Source organism: Phoenix dactylifera, unplaced genomic scaffold (assembly GCF_009389715.1).
Source record: "Phoenix dactylifera cultivar Barhee BC4 unplaced genomic scaffold, palm_55x_up_171113_PBpolish2nd_filt_p 001891F, whole genome shotgun sequence".
Taxonomy (NCBI): Eukaryota; Viridiplantae; Streptophyta; class Magnoliopsida; order Arecales; family Arecaceae; genus Phoenix; species Phoenix dactylifera.
The window spans coordinates 4,093-18,277 of NW_024069179.1; the positions used below are offsets into that span (position 1 = coordinate 4,093).

Sequence of the window (14,185 nt, forward strand, 5' to 3'; positions counted from 1 at the left end):
TACCGACCTGCTCGTCAACTGGTACGGATCTCGGTACTGGTTCAGCGGACTTTGCTAAGAATTGTTTCAAATATTTGACTTGATATGCATCCAATAGCTTCAACCAACATGCTTATGATTTTCTTTCAATAAATGTACCCTACTAAGAAGTGGATATCGATACTAACTGCAACTAGAGAAGGTGCCTCCAATAATGCCTTAGCTAAGGTTGTTTGGCATCACTTTCACTTTTCTTATTTTTGAAAATAAAAATAAAAATTTTGTTTCTATTTTATTTCTAAATTTTAAAAATATATGTTTGGTATAATTAATTATTTTTAAAAATATAAACATGATGACAGATGGATGAGGTGGTCATAGTAGTGGCGAAGATAGTGAACTCCATAGTAGTGGCGGTGGTGGCGAGGGTGCTTGCAATATGGTGGTGGTGGCGGCAGTGATGATGGATGATGCAGCACAAGGTGTAAGCCAACAAGTACAATGACTAGCTGGACCACGTCAAGCTTTGCAGGAGCTAGCAGATTAATGGGCGAAGACTTCAACGACAATATTTTATTTTATTTCTCCTATGAGCACGCATGTGAGCAAGCAAGATTCAGAGGTTTTCGTTGGATTTTTCTATAAATTTTCTATTGAAGGTTGTATCTAATTTTAGCCATGTTTGTATATATGTAGTAGAATAATTCTAACATATTTTCTTTTTACTTAGTCCTATTTCAAGTATGCTTTTGTCTTGGCTTTAATGGTTGAATTAGGACTCTTGCTCGATTAGGACGCAACAGTAAAGAAACATGCTAGAATTATTCTTAAAAAAAATATAGAAATTAAGCTAAAATTTGATGATGTCTCTAATGGAAAATTTATAGAAAAATCCAGCAAAAATCTCTAAATCTCATTCGTGTGCACACTTACTTACAGAAGAAATAAAATCAAATATTTTCTTATTGAAGTCTTCTTTGACGAATTTGCTAGCTCCTTCGAAGCCTGGTATCATGGTCTGTTGTGCCCGGGTACTGGACTCCGGATCGGTTGTCTTGCGGCACGAGTCGGTATGGGCCTGCACTGTGCCGTGCCGGGCCTACATCGATACAGTAGAGGAGGCGGGGGAGAGGGCGAACGGGAGAGAAAAAGAGAAGGGGAGAGGGGGGGTGGCAGAGAGCCGTCGGAGGCCGGTGATCCGGGCAGGAGACGGAGGAAGGCTCCGCAGCCAGAAAATAGGCTGGTCTTCTGTTTCATTTGAAACAGGGGTCTGACCTCTTTTTTTTTGCGATTTTTAAGTGAAGTCTTTAAGAAAAAGGGGCCATATCCCTGTTTAAAATGAAATAGGAGACCCGACTTGTTTTCCAGTCTTGGAGCTCGGAGGAGTGTCTTCCGCACGGCTCGCCGGCCGGCCGGCACCTCCCTCTCTCCTCCGCTCTCTTTTTTCCTCTCTTTTCTTCTCCTCCCCCTTTGGCAACGAATTTTGTTTCCATTGCCGGAGCTGTCTTGGTCCACCGCTGGGATAGCTCGGTACGACCAGAACTGCTCAGTTCGGAACAATTTCACCGACTTTGCCTGGCATGGTCCAGCTAGTCGTAGTATTTATTGGCTACATTTTGTGCTGCATTGGTGGGGGCATCCACGATGTAGTGGTGGTAATGGTAATGGTGCTGGTGTGGTAGAGGCCATGGTAGCAGCGGCGATTTGGCAGAGGTGGTTGGGGTGGTGTGTAGTGGTGGAGATGATAGTGGTAGCGGTAATGATGATGGCGACGATAGTAGTGGTGATGGTGGTGGTGGCAACAACTATTGTGGCGGTGGAGTTGTATAAGTGGTGTTAGTGATTGTGGTAAAAAATATAAGTTTCTTGTTTTGAAAATAATGAAAGTAAGAATTTTCTACTTTCATTTTCTAGAAATAATGAAAATAAGTTTTAAAAAATAGAAAATGAAAACAAGAGAACCAAGCTTGTTTTTCCCTCGCATCTAGATGGATCCAAGTCTTTTCTACATGTGAGAAGTCAAATAGTGGGAATTAACTTAAATTTTCTTTAACACTTACTCTAGAGTAAAGAATCTATCCAAGTGCTTGAGGTCGTATTGCTGTGGTTGCGATCCTCTTGAGGTCGATGTTAGAATGTTGTAGTTGCATGAGGTCGATCTCCTGTTGCCCTTGCCCTTTCATTGAGTTCGGACCTTTGCCCTCATGTTGAGCTCGGACAAGTCATTGGCTGATGTCCATGCCTAGGTTGAACTAGGACTTCCTCCTTTGGTTGGTTAGGACTTTCTCCTTTGGCTGGCTTTAGTTCATGACCGAGTACGTGGGGCTGCCTAGTCGTAGCTAGAAGTTTCCTCCTTTGGCTGGCTTTAGCTTGCGATCGATTAGGCCGGGCTGCCACTTTCATCCGACCTAGCTATAACTAGGATTTTCATCCTTTGGCTGGCTTTAGATTGTGATCGATTAGGCCGGGCTGCAACTTTCGTCCGACCTAGCTAGAGCTAGGATTTCCTCCTTCAGTAGGCTTTAGCTCGCGATTGATTAGGCTGGGCTGCCACTTTCGTTTGACCTAGCCGAAACTAGGATCTTCTTTCCTTGGATGGTTTTATGCCTGGTTGGCTAGTCCGGGCAGGACCACTTGTAATCCAAGTCTAGCCAGCGCTAGTTTTTCCTCCATGGGTTGATTTTGCTTGCAATAGGTGAGGTCGGGCATACCACTTTAATTCAACTTGGCCACAGCTAGGATTTTACCTCAGCTAGTGTTAAGCTACCACTTATGATTCAAGGGTGGTGGTCCCTCCGTGGTTCCCACCTTAGGTCGGGGGTCCTGTAGTTCTCACACTGCGGAGGGCCATTTTTATAGTCCGCCCTTGAAGACTTGAATTCTTGGGGATATTTGCACGTCATTTGGGGAAGAGTTGAGCTATAAAGCTAGGTCTCATGCATTTAAAACCATTAAAGAGAAATTAGTTTAATGAATATTCAATTCACACATGGCATATGTGTGCATACCTATTTGAAGCCTGCAAGATTCTTTGAAGCCCGGTCTGGCTATCATCATCTTGTTGCCCCTCTTGGGTTTCAAACCCGAGTCACTAAACTCAGCAGATTTAGCTGTTTTGCATGGCAGTGGAGCAGTTGATGTGTTGGATCATCCGAAATGATAAAAATTGGCAGAGGGCATCAAATGTATCCATAATTGCAAGTATGTGATGATGAACCAAGGAAACAGATGCAAAATATGAATAATAGAGGCAGGATTAGGGCAAACAGTGGCCAAAAGTGGAAAAAAGAGCTAGGAGGCTCCGGCGAGGAGCGAAGGGCCACTGGTGGTTCTGATAGTGATGATGAAGAGGGTGACACCCATGAAGACGAAGAAGTAGGACACTTACGGGTGCTCTTGATGATGGTGTATTGATGAAGGTTGAGGCGGCTTGCAGCAGTGGACGCCATGGTGGCTGCAGCGATGATGGTTCTGACCGACATGATGCACGGTTGTGCGTCCCATGCGCACGACACTTGCATTATGGCAGCATGGAGGGGGACTTGCGAACTAGGGATTCCATCATAGTCTCCCAGTATGCCCGTACGGAGAAAAGGTGGTGCTTGGGGGTGGTTACAGAAGAGGAGTCGGCCGTTGAGGTGCTCGTGAATGCATCGACCACAAGACCGTTGCTGAAGATGTTGAGATCCATCGAAGGAAGAAGATGGGATATATTCTCATTTCCTACAGACGGTGCCAATCTGTTGCTGCCAAAAGTTGGTCTGACCTTGCTAGAGGTCTAGAGAGCATTGATCAACTTGCCCATAGGAAAAAAGAACAACAACAGAATTTGCCAAAGCCGATCCGTCCATGGGGCCTCTGATGCTTAAGTTAGACAACTTTGTGGAACAATAGAAAAAAGAAAAGAGAAGAGTGGTGTAGAACAATCTGAGATGCAAATCAAGTACCCTAGGCCCTCTTTTATTGATGTGGAGTCGTTGTCCCACTAGGGTTGGACTCTTTAGAGTCCGAGTAGAAGATTATCTCTTCGCTTTCTTTATCTGGATGCACCCAGAAATAAGAGCCTTCTGTTATGCCATATGTCGGCCTATGATAGGTAGATTGATTTTAGGCCACATCACATGTCTTGGAAATAGGATACCTTAGTTCCCAAAAAATTGGCATGCAAAATGGAGGAAAAAGCATGTATCTTAGAAAGCCGAACTAGTGTGCAGAAAAGAATAAAGACATCTATTTTAAAAAGCTGGCTATTCCCTTTCTCAACAAACTGGCATGTGGAAAGAAGAGATGGGTATTTCAACTATGCTTCTAGGACCATGGTCATTTATTTTTACCTTTTTTTCTTTTAATGCCTACCTTATCTCTTTTGAAAAAGTTGAACTCCCATCTCCGAATTAAATAAGGTGACTGTATGGAAAAAGGATACATATCTTAAAAATTAGAAACCCTAAAATTAACATCTTATAATATGCAGTGCACATGTCAAGGTCTAGTAGTAATTTTTGTTGACTTGATGCATACTAACTATAACGAATAACAATGAAGCTACAGATCAATTTAACTGACTGTACGTTGTTTTGATTATAAAAATAAGCTTGATGTCCAGTCAGAAATTTATATTACGTTTATATTATGCCTATCCATTTGATAGGGATTCCAGGATGCTAAATTGAGCCATTGACAAAGTTCACACTACATTATCGGCTGGTATGTATAATAATAAAATTCACAATTGAGTGAATACTTGACCAGCTATGTTGGTCCTAATTCTTTGCTAGTTTAGACATGACATCTTTTTCTCCTTGAACAATGTTTTGAAATTTTAGAATTGTATTGCTTCTTCTATGGCTGTACCCCACATATTGATCCAGCAAATCATCATCTTAGCTCGTAACTCCTGATTTCCTATGTTTCACCATTACTTTATCAATAGGCAATGCAATGGTGCATGGATTATATGCTTAATGGTTTCCACTGCCTAACAGTTAGCACTACTTTCTGTGGAAGATATTAGGCATGATTTCATCATTTATGTTTCAGGAATACCTGGGGATGGAAGATGCTTGTTCAGATCTGTGGCTCATGGTGCCTGCCTGAGAACAGGAAAACCATCTCCAAGTGAAAACCTTCAGAAAGAATTAGCAGATGAACTGAGACTAAAAGTAATAAACTGGCCTTTATTTGTTCCTTCTGCCATTAGGTCACGATATCTGAACTGACCCATCCCATGTTTATATTAGAACATCGAACTAAAGTATGCATTTCAAATAAACTTATTTGGTTTCGTTCTTGATATCCATGCTTTATCTGCCTTATGCCCAATTCATATAGACTGTCCACTTTAATTATCTTTGCCATTGCATTTCCTATATAACTTGCTGTTGTTTATAGTTTGTTCTCTCTTTTTTTTTTCTTTTCTTTTTTTCTAAATTCTGAGTCAATAACATTTTCCTCTGATAATTGCATTTTCTGTATGAGTAGGTTGCGAATGAATTTATCACAAGACGATCGGACACCGAGTGGTCAGTTTTTGTTATTCTGATTGTTTTATTTGATGCCTCATACAACTAGTTCTTTTACACAAGCTAGCACTGGGATAAACACAGTGTAGCACATCTGAGCTGATAAAAGAGGTTTCTTCATGATAGATTGTAGCCATGCTAGGTTATGTTTTAATTTGTCAAGAAACCTAGCGAAAAGTTTCTAGACCACATGGACTTCTTGTAGGACTTGCATGAGGAAGAGCTTAAAGTGCTATCTGGCCTGCACCGATCTATCTCTGGATAGGAAAGAAAAAAACCTGGTTATTTTCCAAACTTAAAATGACCAGACAAACTCAAAACACTAATGGGTGGTTGATGAAGTCAAGGTTGGCTTTGACCTTTGTCTCATTCTCTTGAAAGATGTTAAACCTTTTAGCCTTTGTCAGGAACGTGGTCTGATCATTGGATTTCTAGAAAAAAAGAGAATAGAAAGGAAACAGGTGGATGAAAATATTGTCAAACTCCTTATTAGATTGTGTCAACTTACAGTTTTCCCAAAAGAGATTATAGTCTTCTATTTGCATTATCGCCTCATCTACCTATGCACTGATTTATTTAAATCAACTTGTAATGTTGCAGTATTAGTAACTATTTCACCTATAATTTTGTCATGCTTGTAGGTTTCTTGAAGGTGATTTTGATACATATGTTACGCAGATCAGAAAACCTCATATGTGGGGAGGAGAGCCTGAGCTGCTCATGTGTTCGCATGTTCTTCGGTTCGTAACATTTCTGCTGTGAAGTACTGATTGCTTCCAAACACCTTTCACATTAGGGTCTCCATAGCTTTCCAAAGTTTCTCATGAAATAAATGGCTTTCCAGGATGCCAATTACTGTTTACATGCATACTAGAGGTTCTGATGACCTTCAAATTATATCAGAGTATGGTCAGGAGTATGGCAAGGAAGATCCAATTCGTGTGCTCTATCATGGCTATGGGCATTATGATGCTTTGCAGATACCTCTTGGAAGAACAAAGTTGAAATCGTAAGATTTGTCGATCAATGTCATTTTGAGAGTTGGATGAGGGTAGAAGTTAGCAGTACTCTCGTATTTAAAAGGTCGATGATTGTTGCGGCCAGTAACTTGTGACATTACATAAATAAGTGTCCGTATATCTGCTAACACTTTGCATCTTGACGTGAAATTCAGTTCTAATAAATGTGTCTTGTGAAGTTTTCTCTTCCTTTTGTTTATGCATAATTTGTTGCATGTGAGATAGACAATGCTTAAACGAGAAAACAAAAAAGGAAAAGCAAAGGATAAATCGGGGACAGTTAGATGGCATATTGATACCACTAAACATTCATACTTGCATGAACTAAAATACACATTAACCTAGTTTGCAGTGAAGGCTAGATACATATATTGACCAATGGCCTTTATTTATATTTCCTCAATAGTTGCCACAAAGTAATGTGGAGCGACTTATCTTTTCTTTTGTAGCGCGGTGAGAGAAACTTCCCATTATGTTATTCTTGTGACTAAATTGAGAAGTTTTTTTTGGACTTTTGGACTTTGGCAGGTATGTGAAAAGATAAACAGCTATGCACACTGCAGGACTCAGTGGGTTTGCAGCTTATGGTAATTGTAAAGTCAGCGACAAGTTGCAGAAATCTGAATAAGAAATTTCACTTAAAAACTTAAATTCGGCTGTTTGTTCTAAACTAATTTATCTAGCATCTATAATTATCATGCTTCTACCTAATATGGTATGAGAATAATTAGTCAATATATTTCTATTGCTATTTGTTGGTCATGGATCACTCAATCTGAATGAACTACGAAACGGCAAAACAATCACTTTCTTGCTGGTTACTATTAGTAATGGTAGTGTTGTTAAATTTGTTCTGGCAACAAAACTGATTATTTTTATTGCATTTGTCTTCTGCAAAAGCTGTGCCTTGTTCACTAGGTTCTGAAATATTCTAAAACCAAGTAGTTGAAGTGGACATTTTGAAAAGAAAGAAACTATCATTTGTCATGACTGCTACACAATTACCTACCACTAGAATGTGCACATGTAACACGCATGCTTTTTTGTTTTCCAATAAAAGAAAGAGTGAGTTCATCGTAGAGGAAATGTTCAGAAGTGTGACCATATGGTTAATAGCCACACACTCTAAATTACCTTGTACACGTGATCTTGAAATGGTCTTAGAATAGATTTAATTCATTTTTATTTATTTTATTTTTTGTTGAAATATTTATTTTCAAATTATTGGTTGTATGTGGAAGGCATATCATCAGAGTATCACTTCTAGAATGGGTACATGTTTAACTTCGTTCGTGTTATGATGAACCTCTCTGCCTAATGTGCGCGCGCGCTGACGCGTGAAGGTGCCGACCAGACGGAAGAACGAAGACATTGTAGGGGCATATTAATATAGATCTCACGATCATAACATCCTTGGGATTTTATTCCTTCACTCTTCCCACAGGTGATATCTCAGGGATAGATGACACCAGGCGTTCAAACAAGCATACATGATGGTAGGCAGTTATATTTTGCTTGTTCTTCCCTCCAACACATCGTTGATGATATGGCCCAAAATGAATCAGCCAATCAAGAGGCGATGCATGGGATAACAGCGATTCAGTCTTGTTCAGATTCAAATTCATGGCCTGATGCATATAAGCAAGATCTGGATAGTTTTTCCATTAAGCCAGATACTCTAGAGCTCGAATCTAGTGGGACAACAACTCTTCGTCTATAAAAGAAGGTTCAGGTATCAGGTGTGCAGACACATCAAGCACTCTCTATTTATTGCTTTTATAATCTTCTTGCTTCTGTTGTTACCCAAAGCTCTTTCTGATTTAACATCAGAGGGCCCTCGGTTGTAGTAGCTTCAGCGACCTTTGAGCTTTCGGCTCTTTTTTATGTGCGGAGCAGTCGATGTGCTGCGGATGGTCACCTTCCCGAAGCTTGATTAGCTAGGAGCCTTTCGACCACCAGATTGGGCTTTTGGTGAGACAGAACGGCCTGTCTATCGGAAAGGAAGAACAAGACCAGAAAAAGGAAGCCCAGGAGGACCAACCAGACCGGTAGCAACAGGTAAAACAGGCAGAAAAACCGACCTGGAGTCCCTTGAGTCTTATCGCCTGTATCCTTAGCCTGCAGCAGTAGTAGCTAAGTTTGTGGTTGCAGTATCTTCCGAGCAGTATAACCTTCTGGTCCAACCGGTACAAACTTTAACAACAATGGTGTGGCACCTGTTGCCGATGGACAACGACCATTAAAACCGTCCACAGGCCTAGCTTGATTAGCTTGATTATTTAATGAGTCAGATTTAAGTTTAGACCTCTGAACCATTTATTCTATTTGACACATTTACAAAATGGGTCAAATCATGAGCCGACCCACTTAACTTGTTTAAGACTTGTTTAACCCATCTAAATCCAACTTAGCCAGTTTCTATCTTGTTTAATACAACCTGTTTAATTTGTTATATCTATTTAAATACATTTCACCCATTAAAAGCCTACTTAACCTATTTAACTATTAAACTTAATTTATCCCATTTAATAAATGAGTTATGTAAATTGGGTTGGGTTATCTATTTAATAAATATGTTAGCTTCGGATAGAATTTTGATATGTTCAATAAATATTTTAGAATTGGATTGATAAATCTTTAAGTCTTACCTATATTCAACCCAGTATGCATCGAATCCGATGTTTAACTTTGATCCACTCATATTGGATCAGTTTACAAAATGGTGATCGAATGAAGGATAGAAAGTAGCATGGGTCTAGATATCTTGACTTTTAAGAACTTTTACCACCATCACATCAGCATTAAAATGAGATAGATCTAGATATGGATAAGGTTGTAGTACTAGGTTATGCTAGTAGATATTCTAAGATAAAATACATTGATTTGGATTGTGGAATGGTTCTTTATAAAGTACATTTGAGATAATAACTGCCCACTCCAAAGATTGCCACCATATCTGGCCTCCACTCTTGGTGGTTTCAATAACGGATCCCAGTTGTCCTGCCACTATGTATGTTTTTTTGGCACAGTCGCTCAGCATAACCAGTCAGACCGATTATTATCTCTTTTCAACCTTGCCTATTCAGATATCTTACAATGGCCATATTTCTTTCCTTTGGCCTATAATATGGTCTTCTACACTTTGAGAATATTTTGGAGACTGATTCAGTCACCTTGGTCTACTACCGGCCATCCAATGTCGTACAATTGTGATAAGCCAGCTTGCTCATTGGCATCGTGGCTAAATACAATCTACATCTTCTATCTGTACCAACCATCAATAAAATTTATCATGGTCTGACCCTATCTATCCCAAAAAAGGTCATGTGATTTTCATCTATCCTTATTTTGTCTAATCGTATCTATGTAGTCCATACCATGGCCTCTAGCTAACTTATTAAGATGGGGTGTAAACACCTATCAATCTAAGTCACTTTAAGTAGGGTTAGGTATCGCATAAATGGATTCAATTCATAAATGGATCAACCCACCTAGACAAGCTTATTTAGTGAGTCAGATTCAAGTTTAGACCTCTAAAACAATTTATTCTATTTGACACATTTATAAATTGGGTCAAACCATAAGCCAACCCACTTAACTTGTTTAAGACTTGTTTAACCCATCTAAATGCAACTTAGCTAGTTTCTATCTTGTTTAATACAAGCTGTTTAATTTGTTATATCTATTTAAATAAATTTCACCCATTAAAAGCCTACTCAACCTATTTAACCTATTAAACTTAATTTATCCCTTTTAATAAATGTGTTATGTAAATTGGGTTGAGTTATCTATTTAATAAATATGTTAGCTTTGGATATAGAATTTTGATATGTTCAATAAATAGGTTAGAATTGGATTGATAAATCTTTAAGTCTTACCTATATTCAACCCAGTATGCATCCAATCTGATCTAATTGCTACCCATAAGACCAAGTAAGCATTTCAAAATAATCAACTATTATGAAATTTATTAATCATTTTTATTTTTCTTTTTTTGAAGAGAGATGACGCAGACGGGGATGGGGAGGAGGTGGAACTTGGAGATGATGGTGATAGCTTCCTATCTTTTCTTCTTTTTTTTTTCAATGGCGGCTAGGATTTCTTCCTTGCAGTGGAAAGAAGGGAATGATGAAGATGACTAATTGGTGTTCAATTGGGTTCAATAGAGTGTGGCCAAATGAGGATTGTGTTTGAAAGATTGTGGGCGGATGGGATTTGGTTGGGACCCAAATTGGAATTGGGTTTGGGCGCGATGACTTGGTGGGTGTGAAAGGGGTTTAAGAATCCTAATGGAACTAGGACTCTTAGAGGTATGTGCTGTGATAAGGAAAAAATAACTATATAATTGGGTGAAAGAGTCTCACTCTTACTCAAATCTAAGGGTTGGCGTTAGAGCTGATCAAAACCGAGCCGGGCCGGGCTCGGGCCGGGCTCTACAGCAGAAATTAGGCCCGATGGCTATGCCCAGACCCGGCCCGGCCCGAATGTCGGGCTTAAATTTTTGTCCAGGCCTAACCCAACCTTATAAATCTGATCCCAGGCCCGACCCGAGAGGCCCGACCCGACAGGCCCGACCCGAGAGGCCCGACCCGACACCCGACCCGACAGGCCCAATTTTTTTTTTTTTTGGAATCTAGAAATGGGCAAAAATGGCCCAATAGCTTAATGGGCTCTTTAAAACTAGATGTATTTTTCTATCTTTATTTTGTTTCTCCAATGATTAATTGGTTAATGTTAAGGATATAACTAGCCTATTTCAAATAGATAGTGTTGGTGGTGGTTTCAAACTTTGAAATTTGGATATATCTACAAACATTAAAAAAAAAATTTGCATTTTCAAGCCAATAGAAAGAAAATAGAATGTATGAAATACTATTGTCCAGCTGAAAATTACAATCCAACAATAAAAACTACAAACTTAGACAATTACATATTTAGACAAAATGCAAATTACATTGTCCCATTAACATTATAACAAACATGCATCTTCGTGCATTCAAAAGTAAATGTAATCATAATTCTTGAAGCCACTTTCATAATAGAAAACTGTAGAAGAACATCCTTGCATCTTCTAACTCTCAAAACCTACAAACACAAAATTGAAACATTAGCTATTGTTAATGATTGAACATGAATAATTAAAAAAATAAAGCCCCATCCAACTGAAAAAAAAAAGATCAGGAGTCCATCCCGAGAGGAGAAAATTGAAAGAATCTCCACCCTCCAAGAAATCCATCTCCAATCCCCCGATCTTTCTTCTTGATGGCCCAGCTGGAACTGGAGCAATGTGAGGGAAGGAAAACCAAGACCAAAACCAAAAAAGAGAAGGAGCTGGAGCTAGAACTCGTAGCCACCTCCCTCCCCCCCTTCTCTCTCTCTCTTCCATCCTGGAACTCGTAGCCGGGATCGAGCTCGAAGAGGAGGAGGACTGCCGGCTCGCACCCGGCCGTCACGGCGGCGATGATCTCGCGGAGGCGGTCCACGCAGTCGACGAAGTCGATAAGACGGGGTAAGGAGGAGGTCCTGGATGAGAGGCGGAGGAGGCGGCGCTGGAGGGACTCCACGAGAGCGAAGCTGCGGAGGAGGGAGAAGGCCAAGGGTACGACACGGTTGATGCGGGCGTGGAGGGCCTTGGTGGCCATGGCCTGCGACTGTAGCGGTGCCACCGCCTCGGTGACCGCATCCAGGAAGTCGAGGCCGAGGGAGAGGCGGGCGTCCACGGCGGCGAGGCCTTTGTCCATGCGGGCGGAGGCACGGAGAATGGAGACGATGTTGGAGCGGGAGGCGCGGAGCGCGGCGATCACCGCCTCGTCGTTGTCGTCGACCGCCATCGTCGCTCGCTGCTCCTCCTGGTGCGGCGGCTCTCAGCGAGAGGGGGGGGTGCGGCGGCTCTCAGCGAGAGGAGGGGGGGACTTTAGTCTTTAGTCTTTAGGGTTTCTCAAAAAAATTTTAATATATTATATCAATGTTTTATGGTCGGGCCGGGCCGAACCGGGCCATTTTTAAAAGTTTCCAGGCCCGGCCTGATTTTTTTGGTCGGGCCGCTTTTCCTGCCCAGGCCCGACCAATGGGCGCTTTTTCAATGCCCAAGCCCGAAAATTTTCGGGCCGGGCTGGGCGGGCCAGAAGGCCCGTGATCACCTCTAGTTGGCGTGAAGAAGGAGAAGGACTCTCGCCTTCACCAACTTCTACCAATGCGTGGCGTCACACCAAAGGAAGAAGCGTCTCACTTCTCATAAGAAAAACTTTCAAATAATTTCTACCTCAATTCAATCTTACTCTCTGAATTATATTCTTCAACCTCTATTTTATATAGAGTAAGAGGTTAGAAAAATTAGGACTCTTACAACTAGAATTTTAAGACTCCAACTAAACATGGACTCTTTCAAACATTCGACTAATTCAACCACAAATTAAAATGAGATTCCTACTTGGCTAGGACTCTTCATGGTGCATGGAAATAGAGTCCAAATCAACTAGAACTCTTTCCAAATGGCACATGGACTCATTACACAAGACTTCAAATCAACTTGGACTTCTTAGTTGCGCACGCCCATAAGGGCTTCACGCATGCCACAAAAGAAAGGTCTTCACATACACCCTTAATTTCATCCTAAATTCAGACCCTTTTGGAACAAGTCAACAAGCCAACAAACAATCAAAGACTCTTCCTAACTTTGGATTGAAAATTCTAGACTCAATGTAATATTGGACATGCCCAATGTTGGACTCAAATCCTTAAATCAAGACTCCTAATAAATTAGGAGTCTTCAATGCCATATGGATTCAATGTAATTTGGCATTGAAACCCTTGGACCTAATGTAGTTTGGCGCTAAAACTCTTGAAACCAATGTCTTTTGGTCCTGAAACTCTTGGACCCAATGTAATTCGATACATGACCATGGAGCGGACTCAATCTCCATACACGCCTCATGCTTGGGCTCATGTTCTTGCATCAATTCTGCTTGCTGAGAAGAACTCGACTCTGTTAAGTTGGGGTTGACTTGAAATCCTAGCCCAAGTAAACTTGGGCTGCTGCCACTTTGCTGGACATGTGGTTGCGCAGGGATCCACCATCTGGTACGTGTATGGGTGCAGTCTAGTGCGTGCTGGGAGAGTCCTGGTGGAACTGGGACTTTAGGTTGGTGAGTTAGCAGACTGCCAACTGGATGGGCATGCACGGATGCGGGTTTGATGCGCAGGGATGTGGGCTCGGTGTGCACGGGATGCAAGTTTCGGCGAACGCCGGTAGGCCATGCTACATGCGGCTATTGCACTTGGTTGCAGCCTTGTGCGGGGGTGCTGGGCGTGGCACTGCATGCGGATCGGCTGGGCGCTGCTTGTGCTCCTCACGACTTCTACTAACAATTAGATTATCCTTCTTGAAATCAGATGGCATCACCACTGAATTTTCATAACCGACTTCCTTCGCAACCGATGCGTACATGACTCCAACTTAATGCTGATCTCCTTGAATCTCCTCATAGATAAAATCCTTTGGATTACTACATTTTTAAGCTTGAAATCAGCAATCTGAAGCGGTTGGTATGGTTTGGGATGAGGTTCTGGGTTCAACTCCATCTTGTTCAACAAATCATAGGAGACAATGTTTATTCCACTCCTGCTATTGATGATGAGGTTCATTAACTTGTTGTTGTGTTTGAC

The 14,185-nt window shown here is 41.2% G+C and overlaps 1 protein-coding gene across 2 annotated transcripts; it reads left to right on the top strand.

Moving 5' to 3' along the window:
• The first annotated feature begins 322 nt into the window (after nucleotides 1-322).
• LOC120109186 (OVARIAN TUMOR DOMAIN-containing deubiquitinating enzyme 4-like) lies at nucleotides 323-7,193 on the top strand. Of its 2 annotated transcripts, none has more exons than XM_039122933.1 (6): nucleotides 323-601; nucleotides 5,020-5,141; nucleotides 5,461-5,501; nucleotides 6,143-6,241; nucleotides 6,346-6,510; nucleotides 7,049-7,193. In XM_039122933.1, the coding sequence occupies exons 1-6, from the start codon at nucleotides 481-483 to the stop codon at nucleotides 7,062-7,064; spliced, it is 564 nt and encodes a 187-aa protein (XP_038978861.1). In that variant the 5' UTR covers nucleotides 323-480; the 3' UTR covers nucleotides 7,065-7,193. The 2 variants fall into 2 exon arrangements, with proteins under 2 accessions (XP_038978861.1, XP_038978862.1); XM_039122934.1 differs by having other exon boundaries at nucleotides 473-638.
• Nucleotides 7,194-14,185: the final 6,992 nt, after the last annotated feature.